The 20,672-nt window shown below is 35.5% G+C and overlaps 1 protein-coding gene across 1 annotated transcript in view; it reads right to left on the reverse strand.

The window, feature by feature from the left end:
* Positions 1–15,559, reverse strand: part of LOC117323108 (glycogen phosphorylase, muscle form-like) — a 30,662-nt gene extending 15,103 nt beyond the window's left edge. Inside the window, exons 1-3 of the mRNA XM_033878121.1 lie at positions 15,177–15,559; positions 4,142–4,243; positions 3,568–3,750 (exon numbers count right to left, since the gene is read on the reverse strand). Coding sequence (XP_033734012.1) covers positions 3,568–3,750; positions 4,142–4,243; positions 15,177–15,422 — 531 coding nt within the window. The 5' untranslated portion in view covers positions 15,423–15,559. The remainder of the gene's footprint in view (positions 1–3,567; positions 3,751–4,141; positions 4,244–15,176) is intronic.
* Positions 15,560–20,672: the final 5,113 nt, after the last annotated feature.

A 20,672-nucleotide genomic window follows, 5' to 3' on the forward strand; every position in this document is an offset into this window, starting at 1 on the left:
GAAATCTCAAAAAAATTTGAATTACTAAGTTTGTGCATGCATGAGTAACATTAACTCAATCTGTATAAATTCAAGATATCTTAAATGTCATCTGAAGTGAAATTGTAGCTGTTGGAACACTTAAGCATGACATTGTAAGTAAGACATAACGTGATCAGTGAAGCATGAGCGTACAACATCACAATTACCAGGTAAAAACCTCAGGTACATACAGGCAATCATAAATGTCCTAGTTCATGACAAGATAATACAAACACTGGTGTGGGTATGAAGCTGTAACTGGAACACAGATGTACTTTACAACTTCAGTCAATATGGCCCACTTTTGCCCTGCCCCTCAGTCCCTTTGGGGATGGGGACCATATAAATCACAATTTTGGTTGACCTTTGGCCGTAAAAGATTTTTGCAAAATCAAAGTGTCGAGGCCACTTATAGGTGCTGTGCATGAGGGATTGAAATACAGGAGAAAAGCAAATATTGAATAAATATACAAGAGGCCCATGGGCCTTAACAGTCACCTGAGATTTTAAATATTTCAGTTAATTTAATTGACACTTTTTAGCCCTGTCCATCAGCCCCTAGGGGTCATTCAGGGCCAACATGTGTATACCATTAAACTGTCATCCCATGCTGATAATGTTTAATATGAATTCCAATCGAAATCAAACAAATAATAGTCAAAAATGGGATTATCCCTCTATATAACTATAGTAAAGTTTACCCCCTCCCCAGGGGCAAACATGAGACCCTTGGGTCATTGAAATTTTGGTAAAGCATCTTAAGACCCTTCCATGTATGAAGAGTGTTTGATTCCACCATATCTGAGAGTAGAGAAGAAGATTTTTTAAGCTTTAGTCAACTTGACCCTTTTTAGCCCCGCCCCTCAGGCCCCTGAGGGGTGTGGTCCGTATAATTCACAATTTTGGTTGACCTTTAGCCATAGAAGCTTCCAACCAAATTTCATTGAATTTGGTTTAGGGGTTTTTGAGAAGAAGTCGAAAATGTAAATTGTTTAGGGACGCACGACAATGGACAAAAGGCGATTAGAATAGGTCACTTGAGACTTTGTCTCAGGTTCCTTAAAAATGGCATGTAATAACTGAAGGCATTTTATTGTTTTTAAGTGCATTCCTGCATATTTTACTGATGATAATCCTATGTCATTTTAAGGAATTTTATTTACTTTAAAAAGGCTGTGGTTACGTTATTTGTGATGAACAGTGAAGAATTATGTTTTTAGACCTCACTTGAATTGGCATACTATAATGATTAAGTTTAATTCTTAGATCGATTAATCTGTGACGTCCGTCATGTTTCTTGATTAACCACATTGCTATTCCCTATATATAAGATTCCCGTGAATTACTCTCTCAAAGAAAATACCTCAGCTCTATCCCAATTAGTATTAACACGACACTGTTTTATAACAAGAGGCCCAGAAGGCCTGTATCACTCACCTGATTGGATTTGACCAAACGTCAAAATAATGTTCACTTTCAATTTGTTAATATCTATATTTGTTGATGATGAACAATGCTATATATGTTTATGGGGTGGGGATCTCAACAGTCCCTAGGGGTGGGAAAATACCCCAAGGCCTATTTTTACATCATGATTGTGTTTTATCTTTTTATGCTCAACAATACTACACAGTGTATATGTTATAAGGTGGGGATCTCAACAGTTTCAAACATATATCAAAGAAATTAAGTCCCTAGGGGTGAAGAAAGACCTCAGAGCCTATAACAAGGCTATATTTATAACAGGATTATGTTTATCTCTTGATGCCTAGCAACAATATACAGTGCATTCCGCTTAATTGGGTAGCCTATTTGCAGGGGCTTTTTACCCGATTAACCGACTTATGCAATAAGCCGAAATGCATGTCGCCATCTTGGATTTGGTCCGTAATGGTTGTCAGACCTGGGTCGATTTTGGATGAAAATATTTGCGTTTATTATTGTTAAGAAACAGTGTTTTTGTCTGTGCTTTTACTGATGTCAAATTGTCAGATTACTATTCTATATTGTATAAAAAAACGTGTATTAATATAATAAAACCTTACAGCTTTTTTGTTATTCGTGACCCAGTACAATCATAGCACCTCAAATCCGGGCCGTGCATCCATATTTCATTCACGTGTTCCTAATTTGACATACAATCTAAGAATTTGCTGACAACTAAAGCTCAAATTTCCTATGTTTATCATACAGGCATTCTTTTGTTCGCTATGAAGTTTTTAATATTCCATATTATTTTCAATTGCCAAAGCAAAGATTGGAGAAACCGAGTTTATATGGGTCGTTTCCTTTGGTATAAATACGATCTTGAAACTGGCAGTCACTGATAAAACAACACGATATTCAATTTGGTGTTTTTATTAACCAGTTATAATCCTTACCTGAATAGGAATTATAAGCTAACGTCGGGCGTCTGTCCTTTTATCTGCTTGCTACTGTTTTTTCAATAACTCACCTGTGTACAGGTGTCGTCACATTTCCCCGTGGCGAACCCCTCAATTTAATCCGCCACAGTTAGCGGTGATATCAATCGGTCTGTACCGATGTCAGACCCAGGTCAAAACCTATTGTTTAGGTTTCTGCTTCGAAGATTCTACATCCCAGAAGTAAAAGTTTAATTGCCTAGTGGCGTAATTATGCGTTTAAACCCCCATTACGTTGGCCTGCTGCTGACTCTAAAAATAACATTTAATTTTACCCACAATGCCTAATCGATTTCCTGTCGGGGGGAAAATCCCCACGAGGCAGAACAACAACAAAGTTCTAAACAAAAACCTGATATAACATTATTGTTTAAGGTAATATTTTACCGTTTTTTGACAATTATAACCATCTTAATTACCCTATTTGTTGATAAATGTCTAAAACTTAAAGAAAATACGTGATGACTTTCGTGAAAATTGAAGCATTTGTATTTTTTTGGTTAGATTGTCGTAGTCGAATAACCGAAAATACGACTTTTCCTACCCAATTAAACGATTTTTTTAACATGAATCAAGAGAAAATGGTTTGGGTTTTTGAATTTTTACCCCAATAAACGAAATACCCTATTAAGCGCTACCCTGATTAAGTGGAATGTACTGTATATGGTTATGGGGTGGGGATCTCGAGGGTTTCAACTAGTAGAGATTTAAAGGATTTACCTCAATATCTGCTATTGGGCTTCCCCCTCCAGCCCCAGGGGAGTCACATCCTCCATTAATACAAAGTTTGATCCCCATTACCCAATTATGCTCCAGACTAAATGTCATCAAAATCCATTCAGACGTTCAGGACAAGTAGGGATTTAAAGGATTTGCCTCAATTTCCCTATTGCCACCCCCACCCTCCTCTGGCCCAAGGGGAGCCACACCATCCATTTACACACCTTTTATCCCCTTTGACCAATAATGCTCCAGACCAAATTTTATCAAAATCCATTCAGGCGTTCAGGACAAGTAAGGATTTAAAGAATTTTCCTCAATTTCCGCTATCGGGCCCCACCCCTCCGTCCCCATGGGAGACACACGTTATACAACGTTTCATCCCCTTTGTTTTTTTACTTACTTGCCATCCATTGTCAAATTTCTGTGTGAAAATGCCATAATCATAACGGATGCCATATCCATAGGCAGCTAGACCAAGGGTTGCCATGGAATCCAAGAAACAGGCAGCCAATCGTCCAAGGCCTCCATTACCTAAACCAGCATCTTCCTCGATTTCCTCTAGTTCTTCAATGTCAAGGCCCAGCTAAAATTTAACGATAATCCACCGTCAATGTCAAGATATAAATATACAACTTCATAATGTTTACAGAACAATTCTTAATGCCAAGGCCAAGCAAAAGAAACATTAAGGATATATAAAGATTAAAGAAACATTTAGGATATATCCAAAATTTAAGAAAGTAAATGCTGCAATGAACTGTCAGAATGCCAATCAGAATGCACAACATGAACTTCATATTTTGATTTTTGACACAGAAACTATTTTTTTTCATTTTATTCTTAACCAGTCACACTCAATCATTTTACTGAACCATGTTCGCTGAATAGCAAGATGAAATATAGGGTTGAACAAACCACCTACAAATGTAGAAGAGAGCAGAGGTTCCTTGGGCGAGATATATATGGATACCTACCTGGTACATGGCCTCATCACAGGCACTCTGGATCCCAAGGTTTACCATGGTGTTGGATAGTGTCCTTCCCATGTAGTACTCCAGGGACAGGTAGTACACACGCTGTAACAGAAAGATAACACATGCTGTAACAGACAGATAACACACGCTGTAACAGACAGATAACACACGCTGTATTTACAGACAGATAACACACGCTGTAACAGACAGATAACACACGCTGTAACAGACAGATAACACACGCTGTAACAGACAGATAACACATGCTGTAACAGACAGATAACACACGCTGTAACAGACAGATAACACACGCTGTAACAGACAGATAACACACGCTGTAACAGACAGATAACACACGCTGTAACAGACAGATAACACACGCTGTAACAGACAGATAACACACGCTGTAACAGACAGATAAAATGACAGACAAAAAAAACATGAGGACAGACAAAACAAATGTTAGGACAGACAAAACAAATGTTAGGACAGACAAAACAAATGTTAGGACAGACAAAATAAATGTAAGGACAGAAAAATAAAGGTTAGGACAGAAAAATAAAGGTTAGGACAGACTGACCAAGGATAGGTATTACACACCCTGAAACAGACATAAAATGTAAGACAGACAAAACAAATGTAAGACAGACAAATCAAATGTAAGACAGACAAAACAAATGTACGAACATACAAAACAAAGGTTAGGACAGACAAAACAAATGTAAGGACAGACAATACAAATGTAAGACAGACAAAATAAATGTACGAACAGACAAAACAAAGGTTAGGACAGACAAAACAAATGTAAGACAGACAAAACAAATGTAAGATAGACAAAATAAATGTAAGGACAGACAAAACAAAGGTTAGGACAGACAAACAAATGTAAGACAGACAAAACAAATGTAAGGACAGACAAAACGAACGTTACGACAGACAAAACGAACATTACGACAGACAGGTAATAAACGATGCTTTAACAAACAGATGACCTTACTTTAGCAATACTAAAGGGAAATGAAACTGTTTTTGTGGTGCAAAATGAAAGGGGACATAACTCAAGTATCCGTGCAGTACCATGTGTGTGAAGATCTAGAGTGAAGGTCACCTTACCAGCCCTAATCTAGCTATATGTATAGTGGCATATGATTTAAGGGAGAGTTCACTATAGTTCAAGCCCAATGTGATATTTCTAATAATTTCTCCTTTCAATTACGCTGGGCGTGACATTAAACACATTATGTTCAAACATGCTGAAACAATGATTTACCCTGGGAATTGATCTAACATGCTTCAGCATGTGTAACATTAACTCTCTGGGTGTTCTATTTCTAATTTAACATGTATGGCTATCCCTCCGGATTTCTGGATTGACATTTACTATCGGCCGTTATTGCAGTGCCATTTAATAACTGCATCAGAAATGTCAATCTGTCCACAAAACTTTTAAGGAAGCCTGAACCGAGATGATGCTGAAGGCTTGAAGGACTACAGAGGGATGTAATACTCCTGACTAAAATTCTGCCTTAGAAATTTATAAAATTGCAGGTTTTAAAGGATTAATTTTTTTCTTAAGGCATAATTCTGAATGGAGACTAATCAGGTGTCAGAGGCCTAGTATAAAGGCTATAATTATCTACTCCTTTCTATCTGTCATAGCTGTGATAAAACTCAAGTATGTATGCTACATTTTACCTATGCAGTGTACCTGCAATAGGCAATGGAGTTATCTCCCTTTAGTATAAATGGTCAAAGTATCACAAAATTACATTTTAAATCATATTAATGTTGTTTTTTAAATGATTTTCATTCTTACTTTAACCAGTAAAATCTTCTTAAATTGCATTGATGAAGAACTTTGTTTCTATTTATTTCAAAGATCATTAATGAATTTTTTAATAAATGAAATTTGATTACCTTTAAATACTGGTACTATTAAGGACATGGCCTGGTAATTTTTTGTTTTCATTTTAATAATTTTATTTACAAATGTTCTGAAAACTGACTTTTAAATTAGAGGCAAGAGGCGATAAAAAACGAGCCCACAATCAGTCCTCATCCGTGACATTTGACACCTGAGTGACAAAGTTAACCACTTATCTACACTACCCATCCGTGACATTCAAATATCCATTGATGGGGAACTACCTCACACTGGAGATGATAGCATTCTACACTGTATTCTATTAAAATGATTTTACCGGAGAAAAAAATATATAGTACATTATATACATATATATTCTTTTAGATTTAAAAATACATATATGTATATATATCAAAACTCAATATCTTTAGCAAAATCAACAAATATTCTATGATACTGTTAATAAGTAACAGTATCATACAATCAGATTTTGTGTAAAAGTATAGCTTAAAACAGCATTTTTATAAATCTACACTGTTTGTACACTACAGCTTACGTGGACTTTGCGGTTTCCACGTGTCCGTCACGGACGTGGGCAGCGCGGACCCCACTCGCCCACCGGATATGGCATTCCGCGACGTTCCGTCATATATTGTGGACATCAGCTGACTGATACGGTATCCACTCGGCATCACGGTATGTGACGATCCGCGATTAGTGGTGGGCATAGTTCAACTCGAGACATCGTGTTCCACGACGATCCACGATACGTGGTGGACATGCATTTCATTTTAAAGCCCGTGGTCCATGTCGATCCGCGATATACAGTGGGTACAAGTTGTTTGCTGTTCATTTCTGATCTACACGAGTTATATCCCTTCGTCTTTCGGTAGCGGTAGTGGTATCGGTATCATTTATCAAAATTATGCATGGTTCCATGTTGGCGGTGTAGATAAGCCTTTATGATTCGGATGAAATTGAAGAACATTTCAAGTTTTATTTAAAGCTTTAGACCCTTGGTCCATCAATAGCGTTATTATGGCCAATCGCAATATATTAAGCACCGTTAATATTTAATGTAACTTAACATAAGCTGTTTCATCCATCCAGCATTCTCCATTGACGTATTCACGTTTTTAAAAAATATTCATTTATTTTAGAAATATTGCATTCATTACACGACATTGAATTGGGAAAATAGAAAATACCACTGCGACATAAGAACAGCTTTACCAAATCTCATCAAAATATCTAAACTTCGGCATTTGAATCCTTATTCCGTTATCTTTTAAACTTCGGTGTTATCATGTTATCAGGCTCCGACCATATTAAAATATGCGGAATATCGAATGTTGTGACAACTAGTTGTATATCTATTCTAAAGTGTACACACTAAAGAGCTGTAAATAACTGCCTATCTGGGTATCTTGTATACATGTAATATCGTTAATGTGGTATCTAAACGGAAAACACAAAAATGAATTAAACATTATATTATTGCATTAAAAGCATAATGGATTCAGAATGTAATTAAAACATTACTACGGCCCTTTCTGCAATATAATTTACATGTACAATGTTTATATACATTCCCTAAATGTACCGATTTATGATAACCATTTAATGTCTTTATATTTATCATGTATATTGAGTGCTTTGCATTCAGGTCCAATTATGGTTTCTGTTTCTATCACCACTGTGATTTCAATGATTTGTATTCAATCATATTTTAAGTCATAAATTACTCATTGAATGCAACACTTTTTATGCGGTGTTTTGCATAAACATGGCAGCCATAACCGCTGATTTTCTCGGCAGCTCGTCACACGCAGATGATTCTATTTTAGCTGTCTGTCAATCAAACGTGGTATCTGACGGCATCCGTGAGTTTCATTGGTTAGTGAGAATGATTGACAAGACACTAAAGCTTGTTACACTCCAGTGATCTCCGACTCTGTCAATCAAACACTGCAGAAAGGCGACTCTGTCAATCAAACACTGCAGAAAGGCGTCCGTTAATTCCATTGGTTGGTGAGAATGATCGACAAGTCAGCGTACGTGCACATGTTTTGTCGTCAGCTGTAATAGCAGACGTAAAACCCCGTTAAATAAATATTGAGAAATATTATCAAAAACTGTATCGATACATACCGTCAAAACTGATTAGGGATATATTCCGCACAGTGACCTCACGTGTGAGGTTCGCGCAGAGACCGTATTTGAGTCATTGCATTAATAGTCTATTAAAAGTTTATTCTAGAGATGCTAATATTTTAGGCAACGATGTTGCACGATTTGTGATATTCTGTTCCGACTCATCCACTCATCGGTTTTGGGTTACATTTCATTTGTTGGAGAGCTCGAGCTAAATAATTGGAGATAGGAAAGTCTCAATGCATCTTCGATATCAGAGACTGGAATCGGTTGATCTGTGGAATAAACAATAAAAAAAGTCCTGTCCTAGGACTGGTCATGATAATGTTATATGAATATCTACACGTAGAAACACGAACTGAGATACATCCGAGTCCGTTTTATAACCGACGAGTGGCCAACACCACAAAGGCCAGAGACCGGCAAGCCACGGTCACAGAGGCGTGTTAAGATAATAGCCCGGTAAATACCACATCTTAATTAACAGGTGTATCTCTAAACTCTAACATGTTGAATTTACCTGTAGGGCAGTTTGTTTTGATAATGATTATATAAAAGGACTCCCAATGCCAAGAAGTGGATCCTTAACTGTAGGTAAATTTAATTCATTTATTCCTTTGGCGTTTCAGCCAATCTGATTTTACAACATATACAAAGACATATACATTAGCAATACAAGATCGTGATATCACAGGTTCAACGGGATCAGACCGCTATTTAGGAAATATATATAAACAAATGTAAACACGTGCCTGCAATTAATGCGAATAAGACAACGATAATGCAAATGTAACATTTGGTATAATGTTCTATTATAACGGGCCGTATAAAACATGTAACATCTCACTAAATGTCTATTATAACGGGCCATATATAACATGTAACATTTATGAAATGTTCTATTTTTCTGTTTTAACAGACCGTTTATAACATGCTAATTTGCTATTGTAACGGGCCGTATACACCATGATACATCTCACTGATTTTCTATTGTAACGAGTCGCATATAACATTTAACTTCTAACTAATTTTCTACTATACTGGTGTAATGGGCCGTATACAACATGTAACATTTGAATAATGTTCTATTTCAACGGGCCTATATAACATGTAACTTACTACTTTTCTTTTATTACGGGCCGTATACAACACATATAACGTGTAACGACTTACATCACCCTGTTCATAGCCTTTATTACGAGGACACGGGTTTCGTTGCATACCAATAACGATTTCGATTACAACACTTCTAATAATATAAGTTTAAAATGGAATTCGTACATGAAATAAATGCTTAAAGTAAAGTTTCAACATCGTGGGTATGCGAATGTTCAAACTTAGGCTAATTATTTTATTTGTGATACGAATGTTTATTGTTTTAACTCAACGGAATTTAAATGTAAATAATGTGTTTAATTTAAAAATGAATCCCTACAGTAAAAAGAATTTTTTAACAAAACTCAAGCTAAATATACGTAAAACCTGTAAAAACATATATTCGGAACATTTTTGACGTGCACGGAAACCATACGTGTCAACTCACCAGCAGTGATAGGCGGGTTCCGATTAGAACACCCGACAGGAACAGATACCTGTGGTGCTGTGACAGGCGTGACGACCGTGTCGACCGTAATTTCACACCTGATTATTGTTAAATGGTATACTAACCCACTCACAGTCGAGTACACTTTTATGTCTATATGATTTGTAATCAGTTAAGTTAAATAATATCAAGAAAAATATCAGTGATAGTTCGCCATGTTGATAAGGGTTATAGGATAGTAGTAAATGGTCTGATGTGATTTTGTTTACCATTTTCAATCATTTAAAACTGTAAAATATCTACGTTGTTGTGCTATAGCTGTCTTCTGCAAATTTGGTTTATGAAAATGGTATGCAAAATTATTAACAAGGAATGAAATGAGATGAATTCAAAGTTCGTGTAAAATAGAGGTAAATATCATGTAATGTTGGAGAATACAGATAAGATACAGGTAATTTTGGAGAACTTTGGAGAATACGGGTAAAATCCAGGTAAGGTATAGGTGAAGACTATAATGACTGTCACAACATACCTGCCCGTAACTTATTTGCCGCGGTAATTCAGACGATTTTTCTTACCTTGTGGGTCAGTCACCCGTGTCGACAGATTCACAGCTCTAGCTCGTTTGTCACACCAAGTCGTCATAGCAACCGCTGCGAGGCCTTAGCCCCAGGCATTTACCCGTTCAACTCAGTTTTTGTAACGGTATTTTGCTTTCCTATACAGCGAATTAATTAATGATTATAGACTGGTCTTTTTTTGTTTCAAACTTAAAGCAGATGATAACTATGATATCAACAAATTTTATTCCGTAGTTAGTATGTGAGAACCCATAAACCAACATACATAATGTACGTAACCAAAATATGATTATTATTGATCAGATCATAAGTAATATACGGAAAGAATATCTGTAATATAGTTCACACTTAATGAAATTTAGATATATATATTTTTTAAATAGAAGGTGCTTCACACAGACATGGGCTCGTAAAGATGACGCATTAAAAGAATTTATCATATAACACAGTATCAACTGATATAAGCACATCGTTTACTTTGCGTTTTAACTTCTGTAACATAAAATACATTAATACAATGGTGTACACGCAAATTACATAAAAGATATTTACGAGTGTTAATCTGAGATTATTAGATTATTTACAATTAAAGTTATTATGTTATATACGGCCCGTTACTAAAGGAAATTAGTGAGATGTTACATGTTGTATACGGCCCGTTATAATAGAGCATAATTCAAATATTACATGTTATATACGGCCCGTTACTAAAGAAAATTAATGAGATGTTACATGTTGTATACGGCCCGTTATAATAGAGCATTATTCAAATATTACATGTTATATACGGCCCGTTACTAAAGAAAATTAATGAGATGTTACATGTTGTATACGGCCCGTTATAATAGAGCATTATTCAAATATTACATGTTATATACGGCCCGTTAATAAAGAAAATTAATGAGATGTTACATGTTGTATATGGCCCGTTATAATAGAGCATTATTCAAATACTGTATACCTGGTAATTTTCGCCCCCGTTTAATTTTCGCCATTTTCGCCCTTTGATGATAGGGCGAATTTAAGATGACGGCGAAAATTTCAAGCTCAATTGCAGGATTTACAAGTTATCGTACATACGCTACTTGTAGTCGGATCCAAAATATACCCTCGTACTTTCAATATCCTATACAATTACAGCCAACACGTGTTATCTATTTACACTAAGTTTATAAAATAGGTAATTGTTTTATTCCTATCTGTGCATGTGGAATAAAATCTAGATCTAAATATAGGCCTTGTAAATTTGCGATATCACGTGGAGTTAAATCGAAAATATCGGGTAAGACAGCGTACTAGGTTTAGTATATTTGATTTTAAACAAAAGCTTTAAATACTAAGTAACTTTTATAATCCAAACATGTTTTAAAATTATGCACACAAACAGGTCTCTGCCATTATGAAGGCTGATTGTATGACTTCACCGTCGCTTGTGGCTTCAATCGATGACAAATGAACAAAAGAAAACACTGGTCAGTAGACTTCTAATTAGTCACGGCATGGTGAACTTACCACTCATCGTGTTTGCTTAAAATCGACCATGCATACCTAATACTATTTAAATCAATATAGGCTAAAGTAAATCTGAACACAGGTAAACGTTGTATATTTCACACCTGATTACATTTCACACCTCTCCGGGATATGCGAAGAAAAGAAAATGGGAGAACTGGGTAAATCCCGAGTGTTCCGAGTGCAATTGTATCGAGAATTCCGAACGGAATTTTCCGATTGTGAACGAGGAAAATACATTTCTTAAAAGTAGTTTAGGGCGAAATTAAAACGGGGTGAATATCTTCTGTGTTGCTCAAGGGCGAAAATAACCTGGGGCGAAAAATACCAGGTATACAGTATTACATTACCAGTGAAACTGAAGGGAAGTAACTCTTATATATCGGGAGGACATCTTGCCTTCGGCCGTGATTAGAAGACGCGGTAAAGTAAGCATAACTTCAAAACATAAGCTAGCCACGCTATCTAGCGTTCCACGACGGATCGCGCTGTTCCGTGGACATACACAGCATCCGGCGGGCCACGATATCCAGTGTTCCTCGACGGGCCGCGCTGTTGCGTGGACAACCACGGTATCTGCCGATCCATCACGAATCGCGGAATCACGTGGACACTTTGCCCACGCATGTCCACTAGTGGACATTGCGTGGGCAGTCCACCGTGGGAGCGTGGAAACCGCAAAGTCCACGTAAGCTGTAGTGTATGTACAACAGTTTTCAGTTTTAACTTGTTTTCAATCTCAGTGTTGTGTGACCACCGACATATTGGATAAACATGTACAGAACACAGGTAACTTATACAGCGTTCCACAGAAAAATATTCAGTTTCAATAAAAACAGACTAACCCAGAAAAATATTCTGTTTCAATAAAAACAGATTTAAATCCATCAAAGTTAAAACTTCCTTGATCATGTACACTACAACACCACACCTTTGTTACAAGTTCAGTGTACTGTAAATATTATCAATTGTTGTACAAGTTTAGGGGAAACTCACACCAGCAGAAACTCGGAAACCTGAGCTACCTTGCATGTTTCTTCTCCATGTACCTATGTTTAAGATTTATCTACCAGCAGTATGACGCAGTAGTTTAGTGAGTTTACTGATCAATTAGGAACAGACTCCATAAACGGAAGTTATTTAGTGAACATCAGTTTTAACTTGTGAAGCATTTTAATGACAAATTGACAAAAGATCATGATGGTAAAATCTATAGATATATATACCAACATAGTCTGTCCATACTGACAAACACAATGAGAAACCTAAATAAGATTTAGTTGACTAATAAGTTGAAGGTCAATAACAACCCATCTCCATTACTAACAAATGCTATCTAATTTGGCTGATCCCTCAACTCTATATTAAAGTTTATATGTATGTTGTCCACTGATGACAGGATATTAACTACAGTATTTTGTCACTTTATAACCACAAACTTACCACACATTGATGTTTTACTGTGTGGACTACATGTACCGGTTGTTATAAGTTCATAACCACAAACTATATAACAACAGATTAATGTAATACAGTGTGGACTACCTTTACACTATACAATGTAGTTTGTATCTGGTCAGTAAATATTGTTGGTTTATTTGTTTAGAACATGAAGTGCCCTGATGACAGGAAAAGGGAACTTGTTCGATATAAAGACATCGTTCTAGTCTGCAGATCTGAGAGTGATAGCCCAGATTTTGTATCCTGATGAGCACTAAACACTTATCCAGCCTGTCCCTGTATCCGGTTTTCAGTGTACTGATCCAGGATGTCAAGAGATAGGTTATAGTAATAACTTACATCAATAACATCATCCTGATTATTATACTGATCCAGGATGTCAAGAGATAGGTTATAGTAATAACTTACATCAATAACATCATCCTGATTATTATACTGATCCAGGATGTCAAGAGATAGGTTATAGTAATAACTTACATCAATAACATCATCCTGATTATTATATCAGACACAGTCAACATGCCTCTTCCAAATAATGTATTCCAGACATTTAAAATAAATGAATAATATCATGGGGGATAATTATCAAAGTCTGTATGCTTTAATAATAAGCATATATTATACATTATTAGTATACATTATACTCAGTAGCAAGTATTGTGGCACTGTTGGCCATGGTGGCAGTAGCAAGTATTGTGGCACTGTTGGCCATGGTGGCCATCTTGGATCTGGACCGACCAGAAAAATAACAACATTTTGTCAGGACCATCTTTAAATCATTTCAGCCAAGTTTGAGTTGAATGTTACTGGTGGATATGTACTCCTGGTTAAATATTATTATTGGATTGTGGTAACATCCATTATTTTGTTATTCAATTAATTATGCTTGAATTTCTATAGTTACTTTTTCTCTTTTTTAATTAAAATGTTCTGCAAATTTAATTATCATAAAAGTAAACACTAATAGTAATATATATGATTTGGGAAAATTTTATAATGGGCAAAATTTTATAAACCAGTAGGCCCAGATATTGAGGTAGATGTGGGCTAAGAAAATGAAAGTGCTTTTCATGCCTGAAAAATTGCTGACACATATTCAATATGACCTTCTACTAACTATATATTTTAATAAATTTGCCGACAAGGCAAATTGTGGGGAAAATAAATTATATATTTGGAGTGTTGATTTGGCAGTTGATGGAGGAGAAAATGTTCACACCTGAGTAAGTAACAGGACTTATCGACTGGTAATCTACCTTTAAACATATATGTATGTACCTATATAATCTTAGGCAAGGAATAATCTAACACACTATATATATAGCTAGCTGGGTATGCACAGAATACAAATAAAAGACATGAATAGTGAAAACTGTAAAAAGCATACATGTACTGTATATAAAATAGCTTATAAACAGCTTTTGCCAGTGAATAAGATAAATTCAAAATCTGTGTACAGCTATATATATATATAGTTACTATAAATAGTTTTGGGTCATACAAAGGTCAGCTGTCATAAAATACAATTGAATTATTAAATCACACACACAAAGGCTTATGTACCTCTGTTTATACATAGAAGCATTTGTAAGAGGGGTTATGCAAAAATGCACCTTTTCGATAGCTAGCTATAGGCCTATAATGAGATAAAATTTTATAAATATTTTCTGATAATTTATTCATATATAGAATATATATAAATACATATTCAATAAAAATATTATTTTCACTAGGCCAATATAAAGTGGTGCGACTACAGACGGAAAGTTGTTATCAATAAACAATTTAATTATAACGAGGAAGTACATTGCATCCCGTCTATATTTCATAAGTGGTGTATTGTGAGCATGTTTGGTCTGGCTGACAGCATCATCAACATCATCGGTGCGTCTGCATCAATTTAGCGGGCACCTGTCTTACCTTGGGGTCCTGCTCGTAGTAGTGCTGTTGTGTTCGAATCCAGCGCCCCACGAGGTGGTCCCGTACAGTGTGGGCCAGGGCGTGGTAGTAATCCCGGGGGGTGGAGACATTTCTGTCCTTCACCACCGTATAATGCAGATGCCGGTTGAATGTTTTCTTGATCTCCACTACATTTTCCACCGGTGCAATTCCACGAATACTTATCTGTTTGCGCTTGTCAACGTCTGACTGAGGACGTGCAGCCATGTTTAGGTTTGATAGACCGACTGGGGTGGAATGACAGCTCACTGTCTCTCCCAAACACCAACGTTTTTCTCTTTCTCGAGATTCAGCTGGCTGTGACCTCACGTCCTTGGCCTAGCCTTCGTTCGTCCTTGTTATACTAATACACAAAACGGAACGTATCCGGATGTTCTAACCGAGCGCGTTCGCACAAGCATACGATAAGCCTAGTCAAAGTTGCGTACGTGCAAAACAAGCATTTCAGATCCACAGGTGTGCATTGCTTGTCCATGAAGTGATTTATCCCTCATGGACGAATAAAGTGATTTCAATTTAAATGCAAATAGTCCGGCGTAACCTGATCAACATATCACAATATATCGCAATATTTTGCTGCAGTTACATTGTATATATACATGTAGCTCACCGTCAGTAGACGCACCAGCTAGTCCTAAACATTATATAGGTCTCTGGCCTAAAGGTTCGGGAGAAATCTTAAAAACCACATGATGTGGTGTTTGTTCTATCATATAGTTAATAAGTTCAGTAAATTATGTTTAAAAAGAACTTTTATTGAAAACAATCGCGTTGGCATATCAGCATTTCTAATTAAACAAATTGTTAAATTATGTAGCAATTTAAAGGAGCTAATATAAAAGTTCGTGTAATATTGATTTTGTTAAACGACTTTTAAAAAATCATGTCAAATTAATGTTTTCATGTTATAAATTCAATAAATACATTTTTAAAAATGATTTCAAACATTACCAGTATAAAATATTTAAACAAAAGACAATGAAACTCGAGGATTACTCCAGAACACAACTTTTAATCGCAATAAAATGTAATTTGATGAATGTCATTGATCTTTGTCTTATCCCCGAGACTCATCTGGTTACTCTGGTTACTATGCTCTGGTTACTCTGTATCTGGGTACTCTGGTTACTATGTATCTGGTTACTATGTATCTGGTTACTATATATCTGGTTACTATGTATCTGGTTACTATGTATCTGGTTACCATGTATATGGTTACTATGTATCTGGTTACCATGTATCTGGTTACTCTGGTTACTCTATCTGGTTACTCTGTATCTGGTTACTATATATCTGGTTATTATGTATCTGGTTACTATGTATCTGGTTACTATGAATCTGGTTACCATGTATCTGATTACTCTGGTTACTCTGTATCTGGTTATTATTATCTGGTTACTGTGTATCTGGTTACTATGTATCTGGTTACTATTATCTGGTTACTATGTATCTGGTTACTCTGTATCTGGTTACCATGTATCTGGTTACTCTGTATCCCGTTACTCTGTATCCCGTTACTCTGTATCTGGTTACTCTTGTTACTATGTATCTGGTTATTATGTATCTGGTTACTCTGGTTACTTTGTATCCCGTTACTCTGTATCTGGTTACTCTGTATCCGATTACCATGTATCTGGTTACTATGTATCTGGTTTCTCTGTATCTGATTACTCTGTATCTGGTTACTCTGTCTGGTTACTATGTATCTGGTTACTCTGTATCTGGTTACTCTGGTTACTCTGTATCTGGTAACTATGTATCTGGTTACTCTGTATCTGGTTACTCTGTATCTGGTTACTCTGGTTACTCTGTATCTGGTTACTCTGTATCTGGTTACTCTGATTACTCTGTATCTGATTACTCTGTATCTGGTTACTCTGATTACTCTGTATCTGGTTACTCTGTATCTGGTTATTATGTATCTGGTTACTCTGATTACTCTGTATCTGGTTACTCTGTATCTGGTTACTCTGTATCTGGTTACTCTGTATCTGGTTACTATGTATCTGGTTACTCTGTATCTGGTTACTCTGTATCTGGTTACTCTGTATCTGGTTACTATGTATCTGGTTACTATTATCTGGTAACTATGTATCTGGTTACTCTGGTTACTCTGTATCTGGTTACTCTGTATCTGATTACTCTGTATCTGGTTACTATGTATCTGGTTACTCTGTATCTGATTACTCTGTATCTGGTTACTATGTATCTGGTTACTCTGTATCTGGTAATTATGTATCTGGTTACTCTGGTTACTTTGTATCCCATTACTCTGTATCTGGTAACTGTGGTTACTATGTATCTGGTTACTATGTATCTGGTTACACTGGTTACTATGTATCTGGTAACTGTGGTTACTATGTATCTGGTTACACTGGTTACAATGTATCTGGTTTCTCTGGTTACTCTGTATCTGGTAACTGTGGTTACTATGTATCTGGTTACTATGTATCTGGTTACACTGGTTACTATGTATCTAGTTTCTCTGGTTACTCTGTATCTTGTTACTATGCGGCTGACTTTGTATGGAAGTAATAATGTTTCAGTGAGTTAGCACCTGGGTAGGATCTTTGGAATACTACCTGATAATTACCCTCTCCGCTACTAATACATGTAGCCGCTTTGGTTTGTTTTTGGTTTTTGTTTTGTTTTGTTTTTTTTTCTTTTCTTTTTGTGTTCACGATGTCACAACAGCTCACGAGTCCACTTACAGTGACTTAGCAATAACTCCAATACTATACATTGACCGTGATATGAGAATTAGCGTCAAGTCCATGTGTTACGGACGCATTTATAGTATTATCATACTGGACTGCCACGGCTGGATACTGTAACATGGTATCTGAACCAGTCACATAAGTAATGACAACGGACAAACCAGCAGGCTTTACCCCCGACTCCGGTACATTTGGAAGTGCAATATATCTATCTTTCAAGTTTAAAGATGCAAATTTGTATGATTTTAACTAAAATGACTCTTGTTGCCAAATCCCTAACTTCCAATTATTGTATATATTGACCCATGTATTGTATATACCATTGATAATAAAATACTGTTTAAACCAACTAAAATGACAGTCGGCAACTTAAAAAGATTATAGTAGTTAGATATATTTGATCTTTACATGATCTATACATTTCTTAGTTGTTACATATACCGCAGTTTTTTTTTATATCCATACATTATTAAAACTATAATATATGGATAGTTAGTAAAATATATGGCGCAGCTTTTTCCAAGCAGTTTCCAAGCTGTGCACTCCTTGATATCCAGAATGGAAACACTGAAAAGTGGCGCTATCTAATACATTTTTGTGTCTTCCATTCTTAATTCTAATTAAATCGCTAAATGATAACGTCAATATTTCTTGATGCAAATTGCTTCACTAAGTAGAAATATGGTTTAGCATAACGTAAATTCCGTTTCAATAATTATATTCAGTCTGTAATCTTGTGAGCGTTTGAATTCAATAGTCAGCGTTAGTGGAAGTCTTGTATTTTTAGAAATTAAGAAATATAGTAGCTTGAAAAAATAAATTACGATCTTGCTACTCTGACATTGAACCATGGACATTCATTTTCAACACAATTGTTACCCAAATTTCATAGATTAATAACAACAACATATATACAGTTTCTGTTTTTTAAATACAGAATTATTAAAATATATCAACTAAATTTGTATAGAAGGCGCTTTTGTACTTTAAATTACTCACAAAAAGTCCTTTGATTATAATTCATATAAAGTGCATACTCCATACGTTGGAGTACGGACAAAAGCCCCCCTGGACATTAGCCTCCCCCCTTCCCGGACATTAGCTTATTACATTTCATTCAAAATATGACATTTTCACGATATGCAAAGCACAGTCATTGAGAAAGTTTCTTTGTAAATATTTTTTGTGTCTAATTATTTATTTATTTATAGCAATAAATGTTATTCAAGCTAAAGTCTGTCCATCTCGTACAAAGATGGGTGACTAATAAATACCGCAATACTGCACTGCTCTATACATACTGCATGACGTAATGACCTTGATTTGTGACGTCATCACGAAAGAACGGCAAACTGTGCAACTAAAAATAAAACAAACCTTAAACAATAACGCGCTATATAGAATCCCACTGTATCCCACTGCGTTCATACCACCGTAAACGCAATAAAAACACCGTTCACTCCATATATATTTCTGTTAAAAACTTATATAGAACAATACTGAGGAGGGATACATCGTGAGATATTCAGTGGTTTGTTTTTGTTTCAAAATTGAATGATAATGCAATAATTATCATGAATGGTTACGTATTTTTATAGATAAGATAAGAATTAGATACATTTTATTCAATCTAATTAAAATTAGACTGTAATTAACGCTCCTCTAAGATACTCGACTATACACTGCAATACTGTATAGCAGTGTATTATAGAGGCGCGAAAATTACAGTCTAATTTTAATCAGATTGCATTTTAAATACATAAAAATACATAATTCACATGCATATAATACATTAAAATGTCCAGCCTTATCAGACTTACGAGATACTAAAAAACATAACATGTCCAATATTATGCATAAAAGCCAATTGACTTTCACATGTCATTATATAATATTTGTACAGAAACAGAATTATTAATCTGTTCTTATATGTCACTCTATATAGGGATCTATACATGTTTAGAGTATTTAAAAAGTTATAAGCATGAAAACCCCTTAGGCCACATTTTGCAGTGCATTATATTAAGTATGATCATATAAATCTATACATTAACATTCCATCGTAGATGTATAATCATTCAAGTTATTTGTGTCAGACACTATATTCATGTTGTACTGATTTACTACAATACCCATATGACACAAAGTATCAACATCACTATACCCATATATAGGGGAGGGGAATTCCCCAAAAATATGATATTTGAGAGTATCGAGTAGGCTCTATATATATATGACTCTACTCTTTATCGTTGTTTTTATCCAAATACATTATATATAAACACATAAATAACTAAGTCACAGTTCAAAGGAAACGTTATTCAAGCTATGTACTTTTCAAATTGAGTAAACTGTTATAGTTTATCAATATCACTATATATATTGAAATAATGCAACTGAATTTGATATATAAAGATATAGGCATGAATATCCCGGGTATAACATGAAAACGGGAAATCAACACATTAAAAAAAATCGGAATGTAAACATTTATCACAAGTCACCTTTCATCTCGTTACAATAGCTGTATATAGTACAGTATATCTTATTGTTTTATGATCCGTGTATGTGTCAACTTTTTGTTTGTATCATGATCGGTGTAGGTGTCACCGTTTTGTTTTCTTAACAATCATTACCTGTGTATGTCTCACCTTATTTGTTTTCTTAACAATCAACTTGAGACCCGCGACCAAACGACATCGGCACCTCTGAACATGTTTTTGGCGACAAGGAGTCTGGC

Source organism: Pecten maximus, chromosome 3 (assembly GCF_902652985.1).
Source record: "Pecten maximus chromosome 3, xPecMax1.1, whole genome shotgun sequence".
In the NCBI taxonomy this organism is placed as follows: Eukaryota; Metazoa; Mollusca; class Bivalvia; order Pectinida; family Pectinidae; genus Pecten; species Pecten maximus.